General features: G+C 37.9%; 1 protein-coding gene across 1 annotated transcript in view; it reads right to left on the bottom strand.

The window, feature by feature from the left end:
- Positions 1-867: 867 nt before the first annotated feature.
- Positions 868-17,604, bottom strand: part of DOCK4 (dedicator of cytokinesis 4) — a 160,530-nt gene continuing 143,793 nt past the window's right edge. The window contains exons 43-53 of the mRNA XM_062492503.1: positions 16,898-17,074; positions 14,850-14,933; positions 12,942-13,061; positions 12,452-12,573; positions 12,099-12,219; positions 11,511-11,592; positions 11,184-11,293; positions 7,762-7,834; positions 5,246-5,359; positions 4,284-4,345; positions 868-1,293 (exon numbers count right to left, since the gene is read on the bottom strand). Coding sequence (XP_062348487.1) covers positions 868-1,293; positions 4,284-4,345; positions 5,246-5,359; positions 7,762-7,834; positions 11,184-11,293; positions 11,511-11,592; positions 12,099-12,219; positions 12,452-12,573; positions 12,942-13,061; positions 14,850-14,933; positions 16,898-17,074 — 1,491 coding nt within the window. The remainder of the gene's footprint in view (positions 1,294-4,283; positions 4,346-5,245; positions 5,360-7,761; positions 7,835-11,183; positions 11,294-11,510; positions 11,593-12,098; positions 12,220-12,451; positions 12,574-12,941; positions 13,062-14,849; positions 14,934-16,897; positions 17,075-17,604) is intronic.

Below are 17,604 nucleotides of genomic sequence, written 5' to 3'. Positions count from 1 at the left end.
TTTCATACACAGATTGTATTTTAGGGTGAACTTTCAAGAACAGAGATCATTCACTAGAAAACTGCTAGCTTTAAAAAACAAACAAACAAACAAACAAACAAAAACTAAAACAACAAACAATAAAAAAATACATTAACCGGAAGAATAAAAGTAAATTGCACCTCAAAAAGAAAAAGGATGTGTTGGTACATATGCTAATGACACAAAACCTTATTGGGATTCACCAGAATGGTGCTGTATGCTGAATGAAATACAGGTATTTTCCCACCTTAAAAATAACGTAAGACAAGAGTGTGTTTCAAAAATTCCAAACCACATTCTTACAAGTCCTCTGCTGTATAACTTGCATTATATCTCAGTTTTGCCACATACATTTGAAATGACCAACCTATTCATCAGATAAGAGAAACAACTTTCAGCCTACTTACAGAAACATCCCAGTCTATAGACTACTTCGTTAGAAAGTGTGCAGTTATCTCTAGCAGTAAAGATCCAACATTAAAGATCCTATAAAGGATCCTATATTCTGCATTTTGTAAGAAGCATTCAGTTAACTCAGATGAGAGTTGTAGGGTTTTAGATTTTTTAAAGAAAAATAAAGTACAAATAAAAGCATTTATCAGTATTCATCACCACGAAATAATAAAAAAAACTCCTCTCATTCATGCTTCCTATAACATCTGGCAACCTAAATTAGTAATTTCATTTCGAATGTGCAACATAATATTAAAAAGCATTTTGAAATTACTCCAAAGAAAAGGTGGACAAAATATTAAAGTGCCTAACTAAATGAGTTTTACCATTTTTAAAAAATATTATTTCTGAAACAGTAAAGAATGCGTTGCAATTAAATAAAAAAGTGGTTTCTCATAGCTGAGAGACTTTGCGGGGCAGAGGCCTGGGCCGGGGAACCTGCTCAGTCCTCCTGCTGCTGTTTTCCAGGTTGTTTGGCCGAACCAGCTGTGGCTTGGGTGGCAGTGCCGGAGGGTCTGCGGCGGGCGGGATGGAGAGGCTGTGAGGTAGAGGAACGGGGCGCTTCAAAGTCCGCTCATACACGCTGTAAGGTGGCGGGGTTTTGCTTTCTTTTCTCACAGGCTCCTCGGAAACGTTGTAGTTTGGGACAGTCACTGCTGGTTCGCTGCCTTGGCTTTCAAAGCCTGATGTTTCTGATGTGCTACATCGGCTGAGCGAAGAGATGCCGCTGCTGTAACTCCCCGACAGCGCCGGGGAGTTGGATATGAGCCCCGAGGAATGATACTCCACTGGAGACGGTGTGAATGATTGCACAGACCCCTGCTCAAAAGAAAGGGCAGAAGAAGAATTTACCCGGCAACATAGGAGGGAGAGTGTTTCTGTGCTGAGACTGAAAATATAGATAGATACAGTGCATGTAACTCTGAGCTTTGATAAACAGAAATTGATTTGTCCCTGTTTAATCAAGACGTGGTAAGAAACTGATAAAAAGCTCATTTCAATAGTGCCTGGGTACACCTCAGATAGTGGTCATGCCAGTAATTCATCTAAGTGGAAATAAAACTGTTTTAAAATGTTATCTTATTACCATAATACCCTGGAAAAGTCTGGAAGTCTTTAGAATGCATCCTTAGTTTTCAAGCTGGAAGTGGAATGCATCACTGGGCACAGGACATACCTGGGAGTGTCCTGCCCCCTAACGCCAAAGCCCAGCCACTGCTGCCACAGCAGGCTCTCATATCCCAAATTCAGTTTTCAAAGCTTTTCTTCACAGCTTTTAGTGCATTGACGTGCAGTGAAAAGTGCATTTACATCATGGCATCATTTCTGAGTGTACCATAAAAGCAGTGTCGGCGGGGCAGCACAAAGCAGGTATCAAGGTAAGAGCCACTGCTGGGTGGAAAAGCCCCCTTTCTCTACTGTTCCTGCTCCCATCTGGGGCAGCAGCAGAATGGCAGGAAACAAAAGCATCACCACCCTTGCTCTCCACCATCTCCCAGGTGTTCCACAGACATACAAACACAACACACGACGTGTGCCTCAGGGACAAGGGCCATATGGAGGGCACAGGTGGCCAGAAGCTGCACCAGTGGCCTCATAGATCAGTGAGGGATGGTGAGGGATCAGGAGCTGAGGGCCCAAGCAGCAACAACAGTGCTGATGACAAATAAAAGGCATGGACAATGCAGGACTACCTAAAACCATTGAGCAGTTCTATTCCAGTGAAGCAGCTTCAACTGAAAAATGTAAGAACTTAGTCCACACTTCTCAAGTTAAAATTTTTTGCAATGTATCTAATTACAACTGGATTCATCTGAGACAATCCTGACTTATTGGCCTCAAGCCTCAGGCTAAAAAAAGGGATGGAGAAATCAAAACGAAGACAAATTTCTCACTCCCATTCTTGTTAGACTGGTTGATGCTCAGTTGCTCAGCTTGAGGTGAAAGTATGAGCCATGCAAAAAAAGATGGGAGTGGAGGAGGAGGAGAGGGGCAGGGGTGTACAGAGCTGGCTGCACTGACTTTATGCTGTTGAGATAATTTTAGTTATCCGTCTAGGACGGGATCCATAGAGCACTGAAATCAATGGAGAGAAAAACTTCATTTACATCAGTGGGTTTTGTACTAGGATGTTTTTCTCTGGTAGCACACTGTTAGAAGAAAGGCTAAAATTTGAGCCCTGTATTTGGCTGTGGAAAAGCAAAGTGAATTTTATTTAAAACTCAACACCTGGTGGAGACATTTCAGACTTTCTCAGGAGCCTGTTTAACCACTTGTTTCATGCTCCATTCCTCTGTATGTGAGGAGGCTGCAACTGCACTCCTGCTCCCAAAAACATTCAGGGTTAAGGTTTTCAAAAAAATAATGTATTTCAAGAACTCTGGACACGTAGATTAAGTGACCATATATAAGATTTAGGACTTTTGCATCTGTCGTTCAGAACAACAGCAAATATGTAAAGCCTGCAATAAGTTCTGGTAAAACAGTGTAGACTATTTTTACCAGTAGCAAGTAACAGCCTAGACATCAAAACAGTCTGGAAATTCATGGATGCTCAAAGTGAGATCTAGCAGTTCTCAGAAGTATTTTGGGCCAGCATTCCTCTTCCAAGCAGCAATCCAGACTTTGTAAAATGTTTAAATTCTGTCCAGACCTATAGAAGAAGAATGTTGGGACAAGCTTCAAACATCCCTAAGAATCATCAGTACTGTGTCCATTCAAAATGAAAAGGAAGGGTCACTCATCTTTGGACAAGATCCTAATGCTTTAAGGAGCTTCCTAGTAAGCACTTAGGGCAAAACTTGGGATTGGTGCTCACTTCAGCAGAATGGTAATAGGAGAATGGGGCACTCTGATGGCCAGCAGAATTGCTTTGTGATCAATTTGGACCACTGTGTAGACACAAGTAGAAATGTTAAAGGCTTATAGGAAGGCCAGGACAATGAGTGTGGACTTGTAATCAGGGACCCTGAGGGGAAAGGAAATACTCTGGGGTGCTGTTCTCAGTCAATGTGTATCTCTGCAGCATTAGTTAGGCATTGGGTTGCTGAGGGGTTACTTTAGCAGGGCTGCTTCCCTCTGTCCTTGCATCTGAATGCCTGAAGAATTAGTCATGCTCCTTTCTATTTGCTCTCTTTCCATGTTGTTGACTCTTATATTTCTACCTGCAGAATCGTCTCTGCTTCTATGGGGTGGCAGAGGCTATCCTCAAGACCAATGTCTTGCAATCTACCAGCATCAGGGTTTGCCTGGAATAAGCAGGCTGCGTGTTTGTGTGCTCCATATGCTGTGGAAAACACAGATTTCCCAATCAAGTTTTCCATCAAAAAAAGCAGCTACCAATATGTGGGTACCAACACATGCAAATATCTGGAAATAGAAATGAAACCTGCTCAATTTAGCCTGGATCTCAAATTTGGATGTTTAAATGCCAGAGAAGAACCAGTGCTTACTCACAGCCTATGCTTAATGTTTCCTACTGGCAGGTGTCAAACTACTTGCAACTTTTTACAACTTCCCTGGATTGTCCTGCAGAGGAAAATGGGAATTGAAATGACTGAAGCAGGGAATACTCTCTAATCTAACAGCTCTGGATAGTGGAAGAATAAGACAAATGGGTTGCACAACAGGTTTTCCTGGCACCTCCCTGTCTTTCATGTTGGAGACAGAACACTGGTTTTTGTACCAGTATATGATAAGAGAAAGAAAACATAATAAAATCCCAAATAATGTACATTAAATATATACCATCTACCCCACAACACACCAGATCTGTCTCACAAAGACAATTCACTGCAATAAGACAGTACCTTCATCGGTGATCTTCCAGCAGGAGAAGGGGAAATGGGGGCTATGTGTCTTGCTGGTGATGCTGTAAAGGTAGAAAGATTTCAGTGCACTTGTGGCATGACAATTTCCACTAAGAAATATTTTTAAGTGGATAGGAGATCATTTGATAAACAAACATTATCTCTAGCTTCCTTGGCCAATGGCTGTTAATAGTTTTAGAGATTTTGTTTATTTTGCTTTGTTCTCTGGATTATCTTGCAGTACAACCAAGTATAAAAAATCCTGCATCTGCCTTTTTGGACAAATTTTATATCACTGTAAATTGATTTATAATCTACCAAATGATAACAAGTTAAAAAAAGAGTCAGTATAACAACATGTCCTTTTGTTCTTAAGAAATATATTATGTATTTGTAAGTCAAATAAGGAAAATAAAAAATACATAATATAATTATAGCAAACATTTACCTCCAAATATACTAGAAACATGCCTGGACAAACTAAGAGGCATAAGCATAATACACAAAAAGTTTACTTGCTCCCTTGAGTACAATTATATTTATAGTATCACTTGAGCAGCCTTTCCTTTAAATGGAAATTAATATTTTAAAAGGCAAAATACTTACAGTAAGAGAACTCATGTACTTTTGTGATTGCTGTGCATTTTCTGGCCAGTAAGATTCTATGTGGTTAATGATAATTTCTGATTGCTAACCTCCAATTTTCATAAAATCAAAATTTGACCATCCTTCCTCATACTAGCATGAACTGTGTGAAACTGCTCATTCATTAGTGAAGGGCCAGAGTATTGGAAACTACAGAGAACATTAACGAGATGAAAATACCCGCAGAGGCAGTCCTACAGCCTTTCATGTGAGAAATCAAATAAGTTAACCTGCCCAAGAAGTTAAACATCAAACACAGTGGAAAGAATCTAAGCCCTCAAGTACTGCAGCTTTACCTGAGATGTCCATTAACTCACCAGTCTGTACAGGTCTTGGTGGTACAGGAGGAGATATAAGCTTTCCACTTTCTGATGTGTTTCTGGCTTCCTTGCCACTGTCCAGACTCCAGCTGCTGGGGGTAGTGTTCACAGCTGGAAGAGAACGACAAAACTGTCATGGGCATCAACACTTCAGTTCTCTAACTTGCTTTTATCCCTGAGGGTAAAAACAGACAGAATGCAAATGCCTAACAACTCAATCAGCATGCATGAAAAGCTCTCATGATTACATCTGCACTTGCAAAGCTCTTAAATAGCAGCCATCAATCTCATGGCTGCCTGATGGATGCACCTGGCCCTCAGGTCAGTTTGTGATCAGCCTGGCTGCCATCAACAGCAGCAGCAGCTGAGATCGCACTCTGGCAAATCCAGCCACAAAAGGAGGTAAGTTTGAAGCCTGTTAATATTATCAGTTTATCTTTTGCACCAGACTTCTATTTAGAGGTTCCCACTGTTCCCACTAACTCATTTTATATACAGAAGGGAGTAGAGAAAGGAACTCGCCAAATTCCTATTGATCTCCTTCATAAAGTTTTCTCTGCTAACATTCTTGTGTTGTCTGCATAGACCACAAATTTGCAACCGAAAGAAGGTGGAAAGAAGGGCACAAAACGTAGGGAGTAAAAATTGGAAGAAATTAAAAATGACAACAAAAAATATCAAATTGAGAAATTATTATGGACTGGCAAAATTTCTGTACACTGTTTGCATCGGTGGTAAAGAATCTCTGCTTGATCATGTAAATTGACTATCACCTTGACGTGCATTAAAGTGGCTGTTTTCTTTGTCTGTTACCCTGATCAGTTTTTATGACTTTAACTGAATGATCCCATAAGGTCTGGAACAGCTTCCTTGATAGAAATGGATTATCTCATGTCATCAATAAGTCACTGATATTGGAAAGAAATCAGACAGAAGGACAGAATATTTAACATGGACAGGACAAAAACTAATTTGAAAAATACAACTTTCATTACACTTCCTTAAAAAAAGAGTAGAAAATAACCACTTCAAACCTTCCCATTCATCTCCCAAATACACCACAAAAAAAATCCCTCACCTTAAAAGCCTCAAACCTCTTGCCCTGCCATGACAGTTTCCTTCTTGTTTGTTTGTTTCAATTGTGAGTAGGGAATCACATGCAAGGACCCAGTGTTTATTTACAAAAAAACCAAAATATTGTTGCTAACCGATGGCATCAATTATTGCTATTGTAGCAACTCTGGGAGATCTCAGGACTGCAACCCTACTACACACCAGACTTAATACAATCAGTACAATAAAGATAACACTGATCTCATACCTGAAACAATACTGTTATAGTATAATTGCACTTTAATTGACCCTGGGATCAATTAACAGAATAATCTCTTTTCTAGAGTATAATTTTGCTTTGTTATTGCCAAAATAGGTAATACAGTATTTGCTTTTATATTGTAAGCTGTCACCCAATAGCATGGCTTTGTCCCCATCCTAAAAATCACTTGGCACCAGACCTAGGTACTTCAAATGCCAGAATCTCCTAACAAGCCTTTTTTTTTTTTCTTTTAAGTCATCGAAGCAGTCAGCTTTTTGGACTGCTAAAGCCTTCAGGAGAGAATACTTCATTTTACCTATTCAGTGATGTACTTGGCCGCATAGGCCAGTGGAAAAGTTGTGGTATTTCCATGTTAAATAATTTCATATGTTTTTCAGCCCTGTGAGAAAATACCACCTGTGTTTTCATAAAAATGTAAACAAAAAAATACCTATAAAACCCAGCTCTTATTAAAGAAAATCTGATTCCTGGTCAGTTCTTATTACAGTATATTATTAAAATAGTTACTTTCTATACACTTATTTTACTGTACCCTTTATTCAGCATACCACAAAGGTACCATAATGAAATGATGGAGCATATTATAGATGTGAGGCACATAATGAAATAATGGCAAACAATTACTATGCAACAATTGGCAACATTGGATTTCCCCATGTGCAATATTATAAGATGCAATATGCAATATTTTTTCTATGGAAATGCATATATTTCGCATTTAGTCTAATTAAAAACAAAATCCCCAAAATGCAAAATTGGTGTTTTCAATCCAAATGTAAGCAGAAGCATACTGAGTTGTATTTGGTAAACAGGATTTGCAGATACCAAACTTCAGGATTCTGTCCATCTCTAAATTCTCTGTGCCCCAGTCTCTAGAAGTTGGCTTTTCCCCCCATATGTCTCCTCGAGAAGTAGAAAGGACAGGTCTCACAGGCAGCTGATGAAACCTGCTGCTCCATCACCCCCTCCTGCAAATTTCTGGGCCTTATTTGAGTACAAAATTCAGTTCTCCCCTTTTTGGCAAAGTGTTTTGACACTTAGATTTGTTAGCATAATTCATTCAGTCAGTTAGAATGTTTGGACACTTGGAGATGACAGTATGCACTCAAAAGAACTGGAACATGATGGAGTAATTAAATTTTCATTCTTCAAAGAACGTTGTAGCATTTCCGCTTACCTTTGTCAGTGCCGGGCAGACTGGAATCACTTCGTGGCAAAGCACCATCTCCAATATGATTAAACAGCATTCTCTGCAAATTGAGAACATGATGATTTACACATAGCTGCTGCTGTATTTCAATAGCCTTTAAGAAAACAAATATATTTTTTTGTTTTCTGAAAACTGTACACACAGAAATTGGAGGGAGGATTATTATGTACTGAGTTCTGACAGTTTCCAGCACCTTAATAAACATCATAAAGCTCATTCCTAAAGAGATATCTTAATAGATTACTTTAAAATAGAAGGATAGATTTGCAGTAATTTCATTAGAGAATCAGGATCTGAACAAGATAATATTCAAGTTATGGTTGTTACCTAAGAAAAGCATTGTGCATTGTTTTCCAGCCCTGACTTTTTTGGTAGAAGTCTTCTTAATTCTCTTGTGGATAAAAGCTGACCCGTAAAGCAAGTTTGTCTTTCATTTTTTTAAAATCCATTTTGTTTACAAATCCAGAAAATGTATGAAAAAAATTAAAATTCTACCATTTATTTCCTTTGGCAGCATTCAAATAATCCAAGGCTCACTAGCTTGTCTTGAAAATATATGTAAATAGCATACAGTTAATCCGACAAGTAATTCAGATGTACTTTCCAGAGGAAATGGGAACAGATAAATCATTGTTTTCTTTTCTTACATTTTTTTTTTCTTTAAAAGCAAGATCAGATGATCAGTGAAATCCAAATAAAATCCTATTATTGTGTCTCTTTCCAGTGCTCACAGGGCACTGTTCCAAGTTGAGGCACTCTGCAGTGGTTCCACAAGATGGCAAACCCAGCTGCAAAGTAATCATCATTGATCTAAGACGTTGCAGCTTCATGTTACAAAGTGAGAAACAAATACTTAAGTCCAATTCAACTTCACTTTAAACATCTCAGAGACAGAATGGTTTTGGTAGACTTTGAGCTACAGTAGGTGTGCTGTACTTTATGTGAGAGTCATTCTGGGTCAGGTAATATCTGTTTTCCTAGACTGACCATTAGACTGAGGTGGTAAACCTACATATGTACTCTGATGTGACAGAAAGTGTGACCATAGGTTGCTGCCTGGTCTGGACTGCGTGTTCACTGCCTAGTGAGTCTGTAGTGCACTAGGATGTGATGGACAAGTGTTGGAGCGTCCATTTTCTGTTGCAAAGGTAAAGAGCAACAGCTGAAAAAGCAACTGAAATTGGAGGAGATAAAGACACAAAAGCTGAATAAAATGCAGAGAAAAAAAGACATACTAAAAAGAATGAGATATAAAGCCGGATGGAAGAACAAGGGCAATCACAGGATGTTTAATGACACGCAAATAAAAATCCCAAAAAAGTGAAATTCAAAAAAGCTTCAATAGGAAGAACAATAGCACAAAAACTAAGGAGGCTTGTTGACCAGTCAGCGACAGCAGGCATTCCTCTTCAGAGTATGGGAAGAGCTGGAGAGACACTGTACAACCATTCAGCCAGAGATCACAAAGCAAGCACAAATGGATGTTAACTAAAAACTGTAACCTTGAGCATCAATTTCAGTGAGGAAGTGGATGAAGTACTGCTGTGGTCTTATTCTGTAAAGTCCATCAAACTTCCTTAAATAAGGTAGCTATGGCCTGAAAGACTTGAAGTTCAGGAATTTGCCTGTGTATCTCATCTCTCCCAGTAGAAACACTAATGTGAATATTGCTTTCATCAAGCTGTAACAAAGTAATTCGTAAATGGGTGGTCCTTTCAGCATGAAGCTCCAACCAACACTATTGAAGTGGTGTTAGAATGAAAGGAGAAAGGACAAGGAACAGTTTGAGCAGCTAAATTTAAATTAGAGTTTTAGTTATCTCTAAGATATCTCTTGACAATTGTCCTGAGGAATTCTTTTCCCCTTCTTTATCAGAAGGCAGAGAATCTGGATTTTGTTTCTGATCACAGTCCATTTTTACTGCTGAGGGAACAGCAGAGAAAGAAATTTCACCTTTCCCCAGAAAGATATATCCTCATTTACAGTTATAAGGGCAGAAAGAAACCGTCAGACCTTCTCATCTTTGAAATATACTTCACTGTACGAGCAAGTTAATTTTCTACTTACCCTCTCATGGGACACTGAGGGTAGAGACAGATTGGGAGACTTTCCTGCTGGGCGAGTCTCAGAGAGAGCGGAGACTGGGCCTATGAGCTCCTCAGCCTCCCTTATGCAATCTCGGATAGAGTGGGGCACAGAAGTCGCATTCCACTTGGCAAAGCAAGGGTTTGTAGTCTGGGAGCAAAAATGGGATAATCGTTCTTTGCGGCAAACTGTAAAACCGCTTTATTCAAAGAGCTTCTCCTGATCTTCCCTGTCTGTTGTTTTGGCTCCACTACCACTGATGAAGTGCCCAGTAGATCTATCTGCTCTAAGCAGCTCCCAAGAGCTGTCCTTAAGTCTGGCTAAGCTTCAGTATTACTTCTTAAGCCTTCAAGTGATAACATGAGGACTTTAACAGAAAAGAGATTAAAAATTAAATCAAGAGCCAATTCAATAACTGAAGAAACAAGGGACAAGAAAAGAACTCATGAGAAACCAATAAATAATTTCTAAAATAAAGAATCTTGGAGCTGGTTTTTATCAGTGGTAAAACTTCTGGTAGACATGCGAATGTTGAAAGGAGAGCCTTTAACACTATGTATGTTCTCATCTTTCTCAGCTTCCAGCAAGAGGTGCATTGTGTGATGGCAGGGATTAAAACAGCAGCTGTGCTAGAGAAAAGCACTTTAGGAAAATAGGTCCATTAGGAAGAAAAGACAAAATAAGGATTCAGTATTGGCCAGCTTACCAAGCTCATGTTGAATTTCAGAATACTCAAAAAATACACATTTCATACAGACCTGTTTAAAAGTATTTTAAGGCAGGAACACAATACATTTTTTCCTCTGCAGTAACAAAATGTCTATCATTCTTGTCTGAAACTACATTGGAAAACAGGAATTGCCACAAGGAACGGGTTATTATCTCGAAGTGGCTAGGATTAGCTTTCTCAGAAGAAACAAAGGGGAGCTCAACAAGGACAACTGCCATGATAAGAGCTTTTCATTCTTTGTCTTCCTCCCTAGATCAAACAAATGCTTGTTGCTCCACACAAACAGGCTGCATCACCTGGTAAGTCTCTGCATCTCTCTCTCACTTCAGTAAGTAAACATAAAGAAACAGACCTACACCTAAAGAAATCAAGCAGAAATGTGATCAAGCACTACGTATTCTATTCACATCTCTTACATGTAAAATATTTTATAGTATTTGCCTATAAATGTATCATAAACAGCCTTGAAAATTTACAACAGTGAACAGATGCTGAATCTGCTCAAAGTTCAGCATGTGCCTTTATTGTACTTCTTAGCTATTTGTGCTCTGAGGATTCCCAACAAACTTCTTACCTGAGAAGTTTCCAAAGGAGTAGGGTAGATGGCACTGCAGGGCCTCTCTCTGGGAGACAGGCAAGAGTTTTCTCGGGAATGCTTATGTTTGTCAGACAACAGAGGAGAAGCTAGAATATAAATGTGTCTAGAGATTAAATTCATGCAGTGAAACTCAGACATTTCAATTCTATGCTTGTGACAAAAAAATCCTCTGTCTCTAATAATTCAGATTCCTCAAGTAACTGGCTAAATATGATGTCTGGCTAGTAACATAATGCAGAAATTCAGCTGTGTAACAGATCAAGAGTCATTTAACATGGTTTACCACAGCAGATGAGCACTGACCTCTGGCACTGGATGGAGCTGAGCTAGTCACGTTAGGTGAAGCAGAATGAGTAGAACTCAGGCTTGAGGTAGATGGACTAGGCTACACACAGAAGAGATGTTGTTGTTACCAGATCACATTTACTGGTTTGGAAAACAAAAATTTATAGCATACTTCTAACTTCTTAGAGTAGTTTATCAGTAATTCAAAAGAGGAAATCAGTATAAAGAGCATTTATCTAACTACATAAAAATGTAGCAAAATACAAAATAAATAGAAATGTAATTAATACATTAAAATAATTACATCACAATGTGATAACTAGATAGGAAAGTCTATACAAGGTCAGATGACTTTGCATGATAGTCCACTGCTACTTATTACATTTGTAAAAAATTAATGCTCTTATTTAAACAAGAGAAAACAGTTACATAAAAACAGTTATTTCTAAGTGAATTAGTTTAGCATCTAATTTAAAGATTTGGTTTTTAAAAGAAATATCAGCAGTAGTTATGAGATTTCTGAATGAAATAACTGAAGCATTAATTTAGTGAAGAGCCTTGTAAGAAAAGATTCTGTACTGTTTGAAGAATGACAACAAATTATACCTGCATGTTAAAAACTTCATCGGAGCTTTCTGACTGCCCAGTGATGTTGCTGACTTCAGCAGAAGCTTGGGATGACAGTGATGAGGAAGAATACCGATTGACAGCTGGGTAACTCAAGGGGCTTTTATAAGAATAATAAAATATGAAACAGTTAACTCTAATGGTCAGTCATAATTTCTCATGTGAGAACAGCACATGTTTATTAATCTTTAACTGGGGGAAGGGAGAGAAAGAGAGAAAGAAGGACAGAGAATACATATACCAGCTATTCAAGGTTGATATATGTATTAGAAGTATTTATGGGTCATCTTCTCTGGGGGGCAAAAACATGTCATTACTAGTATTTAACTTGCCTGCGTCGTGGTATTACCCTGGCAGCATCAGGGCTCATAGAAACAGGTATGGAATTCCGGCATACACGAGGACTTCCATTTGGGAAGTGAACAGGGCTAGCTTGTACACAGGCAGAAAATTCCTGGCAAGTTATTAAAAGAAGATTAATTAAAATTAACATAACATCATTAAGCATTTTGTAAGATATGTAAATAACTGCATATAAATGTAGTTACATGGCATTTTGGATCAGCTTCATCATTAATAAGAAAAATATTTTAACCTTTCACTAATGATAGTAAAATGTGACTATTAGTAAAACATGAGTACTTTTCTCTGCATGGTACAGGAAGTTTGTTTCTCTTTGCTTTGTGGTACTAGAGGGACTACAAGCTGTAATGAGGACAAAGAACCAGAAGATGTCACTGTTTGTTGCCTGGAAAAATAAACCAACCCTTAATGCAGCTGAACAGTCTTCTGGTCTATCCATGCACCTGCTCACATGAGTACCTGTATTCCCAAGCTGGACTTCATCACAAAGAACTGATCCACCAGCTTTTTGTGCAACGGCCTCATGTCCTGTGGCACCACCTTCTCATGCACTGCCAAGCCAAATTCTAGAATCTGAGCCTGCAGAGAGAGAAAAAAAATATTTTTGATCCATTTTGTTTAAGCTTTTATCATCAATTAGGATGCTGATTAAAAAAAAAAATCCAACAAAATGCACATTGCCTTAAAGACACCTATCTAAATCTACGAAAGATCTGTAACCAAAAAAGGCCTAGTACCAAAAGTACATAAGAGGATTTACCACCTCTTCCCATTCTACTTTCCCAAAGGTTTCACCTATGTAAATTATGGGGTTTTAATATTAAAAAAAACACTATAGTGGATATATAGTGAAATATCTAAGTGTCAACTTCACAAAGGAGCAGTTCTATACCCTAAATAAAAGCCATTTTCTACAAGAACAGTTGTAAAAAGCATGGAATAACAGCGCTGGTCCGATCTACAACAGACTCTGTAACACATTTGCAATGAAGTCCATAGTCCCCTATCCTATTTCAGCTCCCCAGAGATCTTTGTAAGTGGTGACCTGATGTATAGCCTTGACACAAGGCATGACAGGCTTCAAAACTACAGTGCAAAAACTTCAATCTTGCTCAAATTTGGTCACATGCATTCGAAATATTGAATTGGTTAGATGAAGAATCAGATAAATTCAGATTTAAAAACAAAATAGCTACAGTGTGTTGTAATATCTTTGGATGAGAGCTCGTGGCTGATGTTTTCAGGCAGCCTGCGAGTGGGGATGCAGCTGTACAGCATCCCTGACCTCGAGTCATCAGCACATCCATCCACAGCACGCAGCCCTTCCGAATGCTCTGTGTTAAATCAGCTGTGGGTGCCAGACAGGGTTCAACTGCTATTGCTTGGAACCCACAACTTTGTTACAGGAAGTTATTGACTCCAGTTTTACATTGTAAAGATTAATGAGATTAACTATAGCTTGACAAAGCAAAACTATGTCAATTAGTATATATTGTCTCAGAGAAATTAAAGTGAGCTCAGTGAATCTATTCTGATTTATACTGTCTGAGGACCTGTCACTTGGCTCATCTGACCAAAACATCCCACAATGCTGACGAAAAATGGAATTTCCATCTTGGCAAATTCCAATACTGTGACTGTTTTTACTCCAAGATGGCAATAGAATTTGAAACATCAACATACTGTATAGAACAAAAATAGATAAATACCAGTTTAAAAAGATAAAATATTAGTGAGATCTTTGATTAAAAAAAATCAGCATTTTCAAATGGAAACACTTCATGTTTGGGGCTGGTAGGTCATTGGCTTATAAACAAATGGAGAAATAATGCAAAAAAATATAATGCACAGAATACTCATATGCTTAATTTGATGACTTTGTATTTATTTTACTGCCTACGTACTTTGCCAATTACTACTAGATATCTTTCATTGCAGTAAGACTTTGAATATTTTTTTGGCTCTTATGGCAAACCTTATAGTGAAAACATATTTCTGGAATATTGCTAAAATACAAAATATGCCAAAGCCATCAAATGTTTCAATGAAATAATATTTATTCTGTAGTAGTGATAAAATATTTTGTGCAAATATTTTCATATGAGCATGACAAGACAGGCCTCTCACTCAACCTTTATTTTACACGAAACAGTTTGAAGTGATTAAGGTGATGATGGAAAGGACTAGGGAAAAATATTAACATGGCGCTGCTTGTACAGAAAGTCACTCTCTACTTGGAATCTAACTCAGAAAACACTAAAGACCACAGGACAATTATTAACCTCTGATACTTTTAAATTTTGTCTGGGGACATTTTTAGCTAGAACAGCTGAGCAGGCCATCTTGTCAGTCTTTTCCCCACTTTACCTGCTCGAGCATAAGTTCTCTTAAGCGTGTAATCTTCTCTCCATCTTCTGGATGGTTCAAGATGTATTCTTTGACAAAGAATGCCTAAACAGAATAAAATTACAAAGTAAAACAAAGTGAGTAAAAACACTCCACACTTTCTAGATAATATTTTCAAATGTTTTCTAAGTTCCTTTGAACTGCAATAATTGATAATACATATTAAATAAGTAATTAATCATAGTCATTGGTGGAGACTATAGGCAAAAAAATGTAGCCACTAGTAAATGGATAGCTTTAACATTTGCATTATGAAGGTGCTGAATAACTAGAAACAGTTTCTTCCCCATCAGAAGAGGAAAAAAAAAATACAGGAAAAAATTTAAAGAGGAAAAGAGGGAAGAAGAAAGACAGAATCAAGAAGGTAGCAGATGGTCAAAGGACACTCGTTAAGACTTGGAAGTTGCCTGAAGACAGGGAAGATATTGGTAAGGACATGGTCACTCTTATCTCAAAACCAAATGCTCCAAGACTGACTGAACTTTGAGCTTCATACAGGGCAGAAGGGGAAAGCAGGTGAAACAGGCAAAAGCATTTACAGAGAGCAGGATAGGAAGAAAGGTAGAAGATAAGAGCTGCCATAACAACAGGCAGACATATAAAGACTGAAAATGGACATGCAAAGAGAAGAATTAGAGAGAAATGGAAGAAAAAAAGGCCTCACAATTATTGTTAACAGTTTTGACATTTACAAAATGAATTGCTGAATCGCTGTTTTAATATAGTGAGAGGCAGAGGGCAGACGGGAATCGAAACATGAACACTGTCTATGAGATCAAGAATTACAGCCAAGGACAACAATAAGGAGCAAGCAAGAACCTTTGAAATGCTTGAGAAGAGTGGAAGCTGTGCAGAGACACTGAGCTAGCTCTGACACTGCTAATTCAAACCAGACATAGTTCTGACATGACCGTATTTCTCCAGGGACTCCCTTCATGGTGCTTCACTACGCTAAACTGTTTTGTTGTTGCTTAAAAGCAGAGAAGAAATACAAAAAAACGTTACTGCTTTGCTTCAATCTCACAATTTTCATAACACTGCAGTTTTGATGACAGATTCCAATACTACACCAGACTCAAATTCTTGTAGTTTAATTAAGATGGAGTTTTACCAAATTTAACACTGTTGAGTGAACACTGAATCTCTCAGCCTTTGAGACAACTGGACAGAATGCTATTCAACTTGACACTTTCAAAGGAAAAACCAGCAGGCTCAAGTATTTCATAAGACTCTTAGGAGAAAGAGAAAAATCAAGTCGGGCTGCAAAAAAAAACCCCCAACCCTTTCTTTTTACTGAAGTTTCAAAATTCCACAGAATTTTGTATAAATACAGCCTCCCAAACACTTCAGGTTCTTCTAAGGTGATTCAGAAATCACAATAATGAGGAACAACTGTTAGAAACAAATCCAGAGTTAGACACTTCTAAATTGTATTTATTTTTTTAAATCCCTTCCCCCCCCCCACCAAAAAAAGCTTTTCTTAAAAACTTGGAAAAGAGATAAAAGAAGGATATAGAAAATTATGATCCTTCAAGATAATTAACTTCTTATTGAGAATTTATGTATGCATATATATTAGAAATATATATATATATATACACACACACAGACATACATAATATATATATATGCATATAAAAACTAGAATGTCAGCACATAAAAGTAAATCTGGTAATTGGCCAGAAGTATCTCTTACCCTTGAACAGGCAATGTATTATAATAATTTACTTACAATTAACCAGTTAATTCAAATTTTTCAAACCAATCACTGAAGAATGCAGGGTAATTGTGAATTGAGTCATCACTGGGGTAAGTTTATAGTACTATCTGCAGCAAAATGGTTATTTCAATAAACTACAACGTTAACGTTACCTAACCCAAAACTGTAATATAGGTGTAATTATAACTATTATTCATATAGTACTTTCCGTCTTTAGTTCATACAGAGGAGCTGTATCTGTACAGGGAAAGAAATTAGATTTTTAATAATCAGAAAGTAAATTGCTTACCTCTTGGTATCTAGCAACTCCACCATTAACTGCGGCATCAATGACCCCATTTAGACACATTGTGAGAGGGTTAATGTTCTGCATCTGTCGAGTTTGACACTGACTAATCAATGTTCTTAACTGCTGGTTCTTATTTTCTAAGACTTCAATAGCATTCTCAAGGGGACTCATTTCCACCTGAAACATGAGTGAGAAACATTGCAAACAACAATCTTCAGTTGAAAGGCGAATTACACTGTAGGTAATTTTTGATTTCTTAACATTAAAACAATATTATTCTATGTCCTAGAGTAGTTTGACAGAGAAAAGTACTTCTCAGCTGGGGGAGAGATTTGATTTTATCATGTAATCAATGATCAAAATAAACAACTGTCACTCTTTTGTAGATTCATTATCTGACCTTGAGAGATGACCCAGCCCTTGCTGCAAAATATTCATATACTTTCAGCCAGTGGAGCTCTTAGAATTCAGGATTTAACTGTCCTTGGTAACTACCAAAACCAGGCATGGGGTCAGGGAGCTTCAGCAGTTTAAGGGTACAGAGCAGAGCTGAAGTATTACTGAGTCAGTTCCCCATCCAAAGTGAATTCAACAATGAGACTTTATGGATCAGGAATTTGAATGCAAGCTTTGAGCTAAAATGGTGATTAAGTTATAGTCAAAGGCAGCCTTGAGCAGGGTGTGCCTCTCATCTCTCAGAGTGGGGA

Source organism: Cinclus cinclus, chromosome 4 (assembly GCF_963662255.1).
Source record: "Cinclus cinclus chromosome 4, bCinCin1.1, whole genome shotgun sequence".
In the NCBI taxonomy this organism is placed as follows: Eukaryota; Metazoa; Chordata; class Aves; order Passeriformes; family Cinclidae; genus Cinclus; species Cinclus cinclus.
Note: the sequence above shows the minus strand (reverse complement) of the source record. Positions and strands in the feature narration are given on the sequence as shown.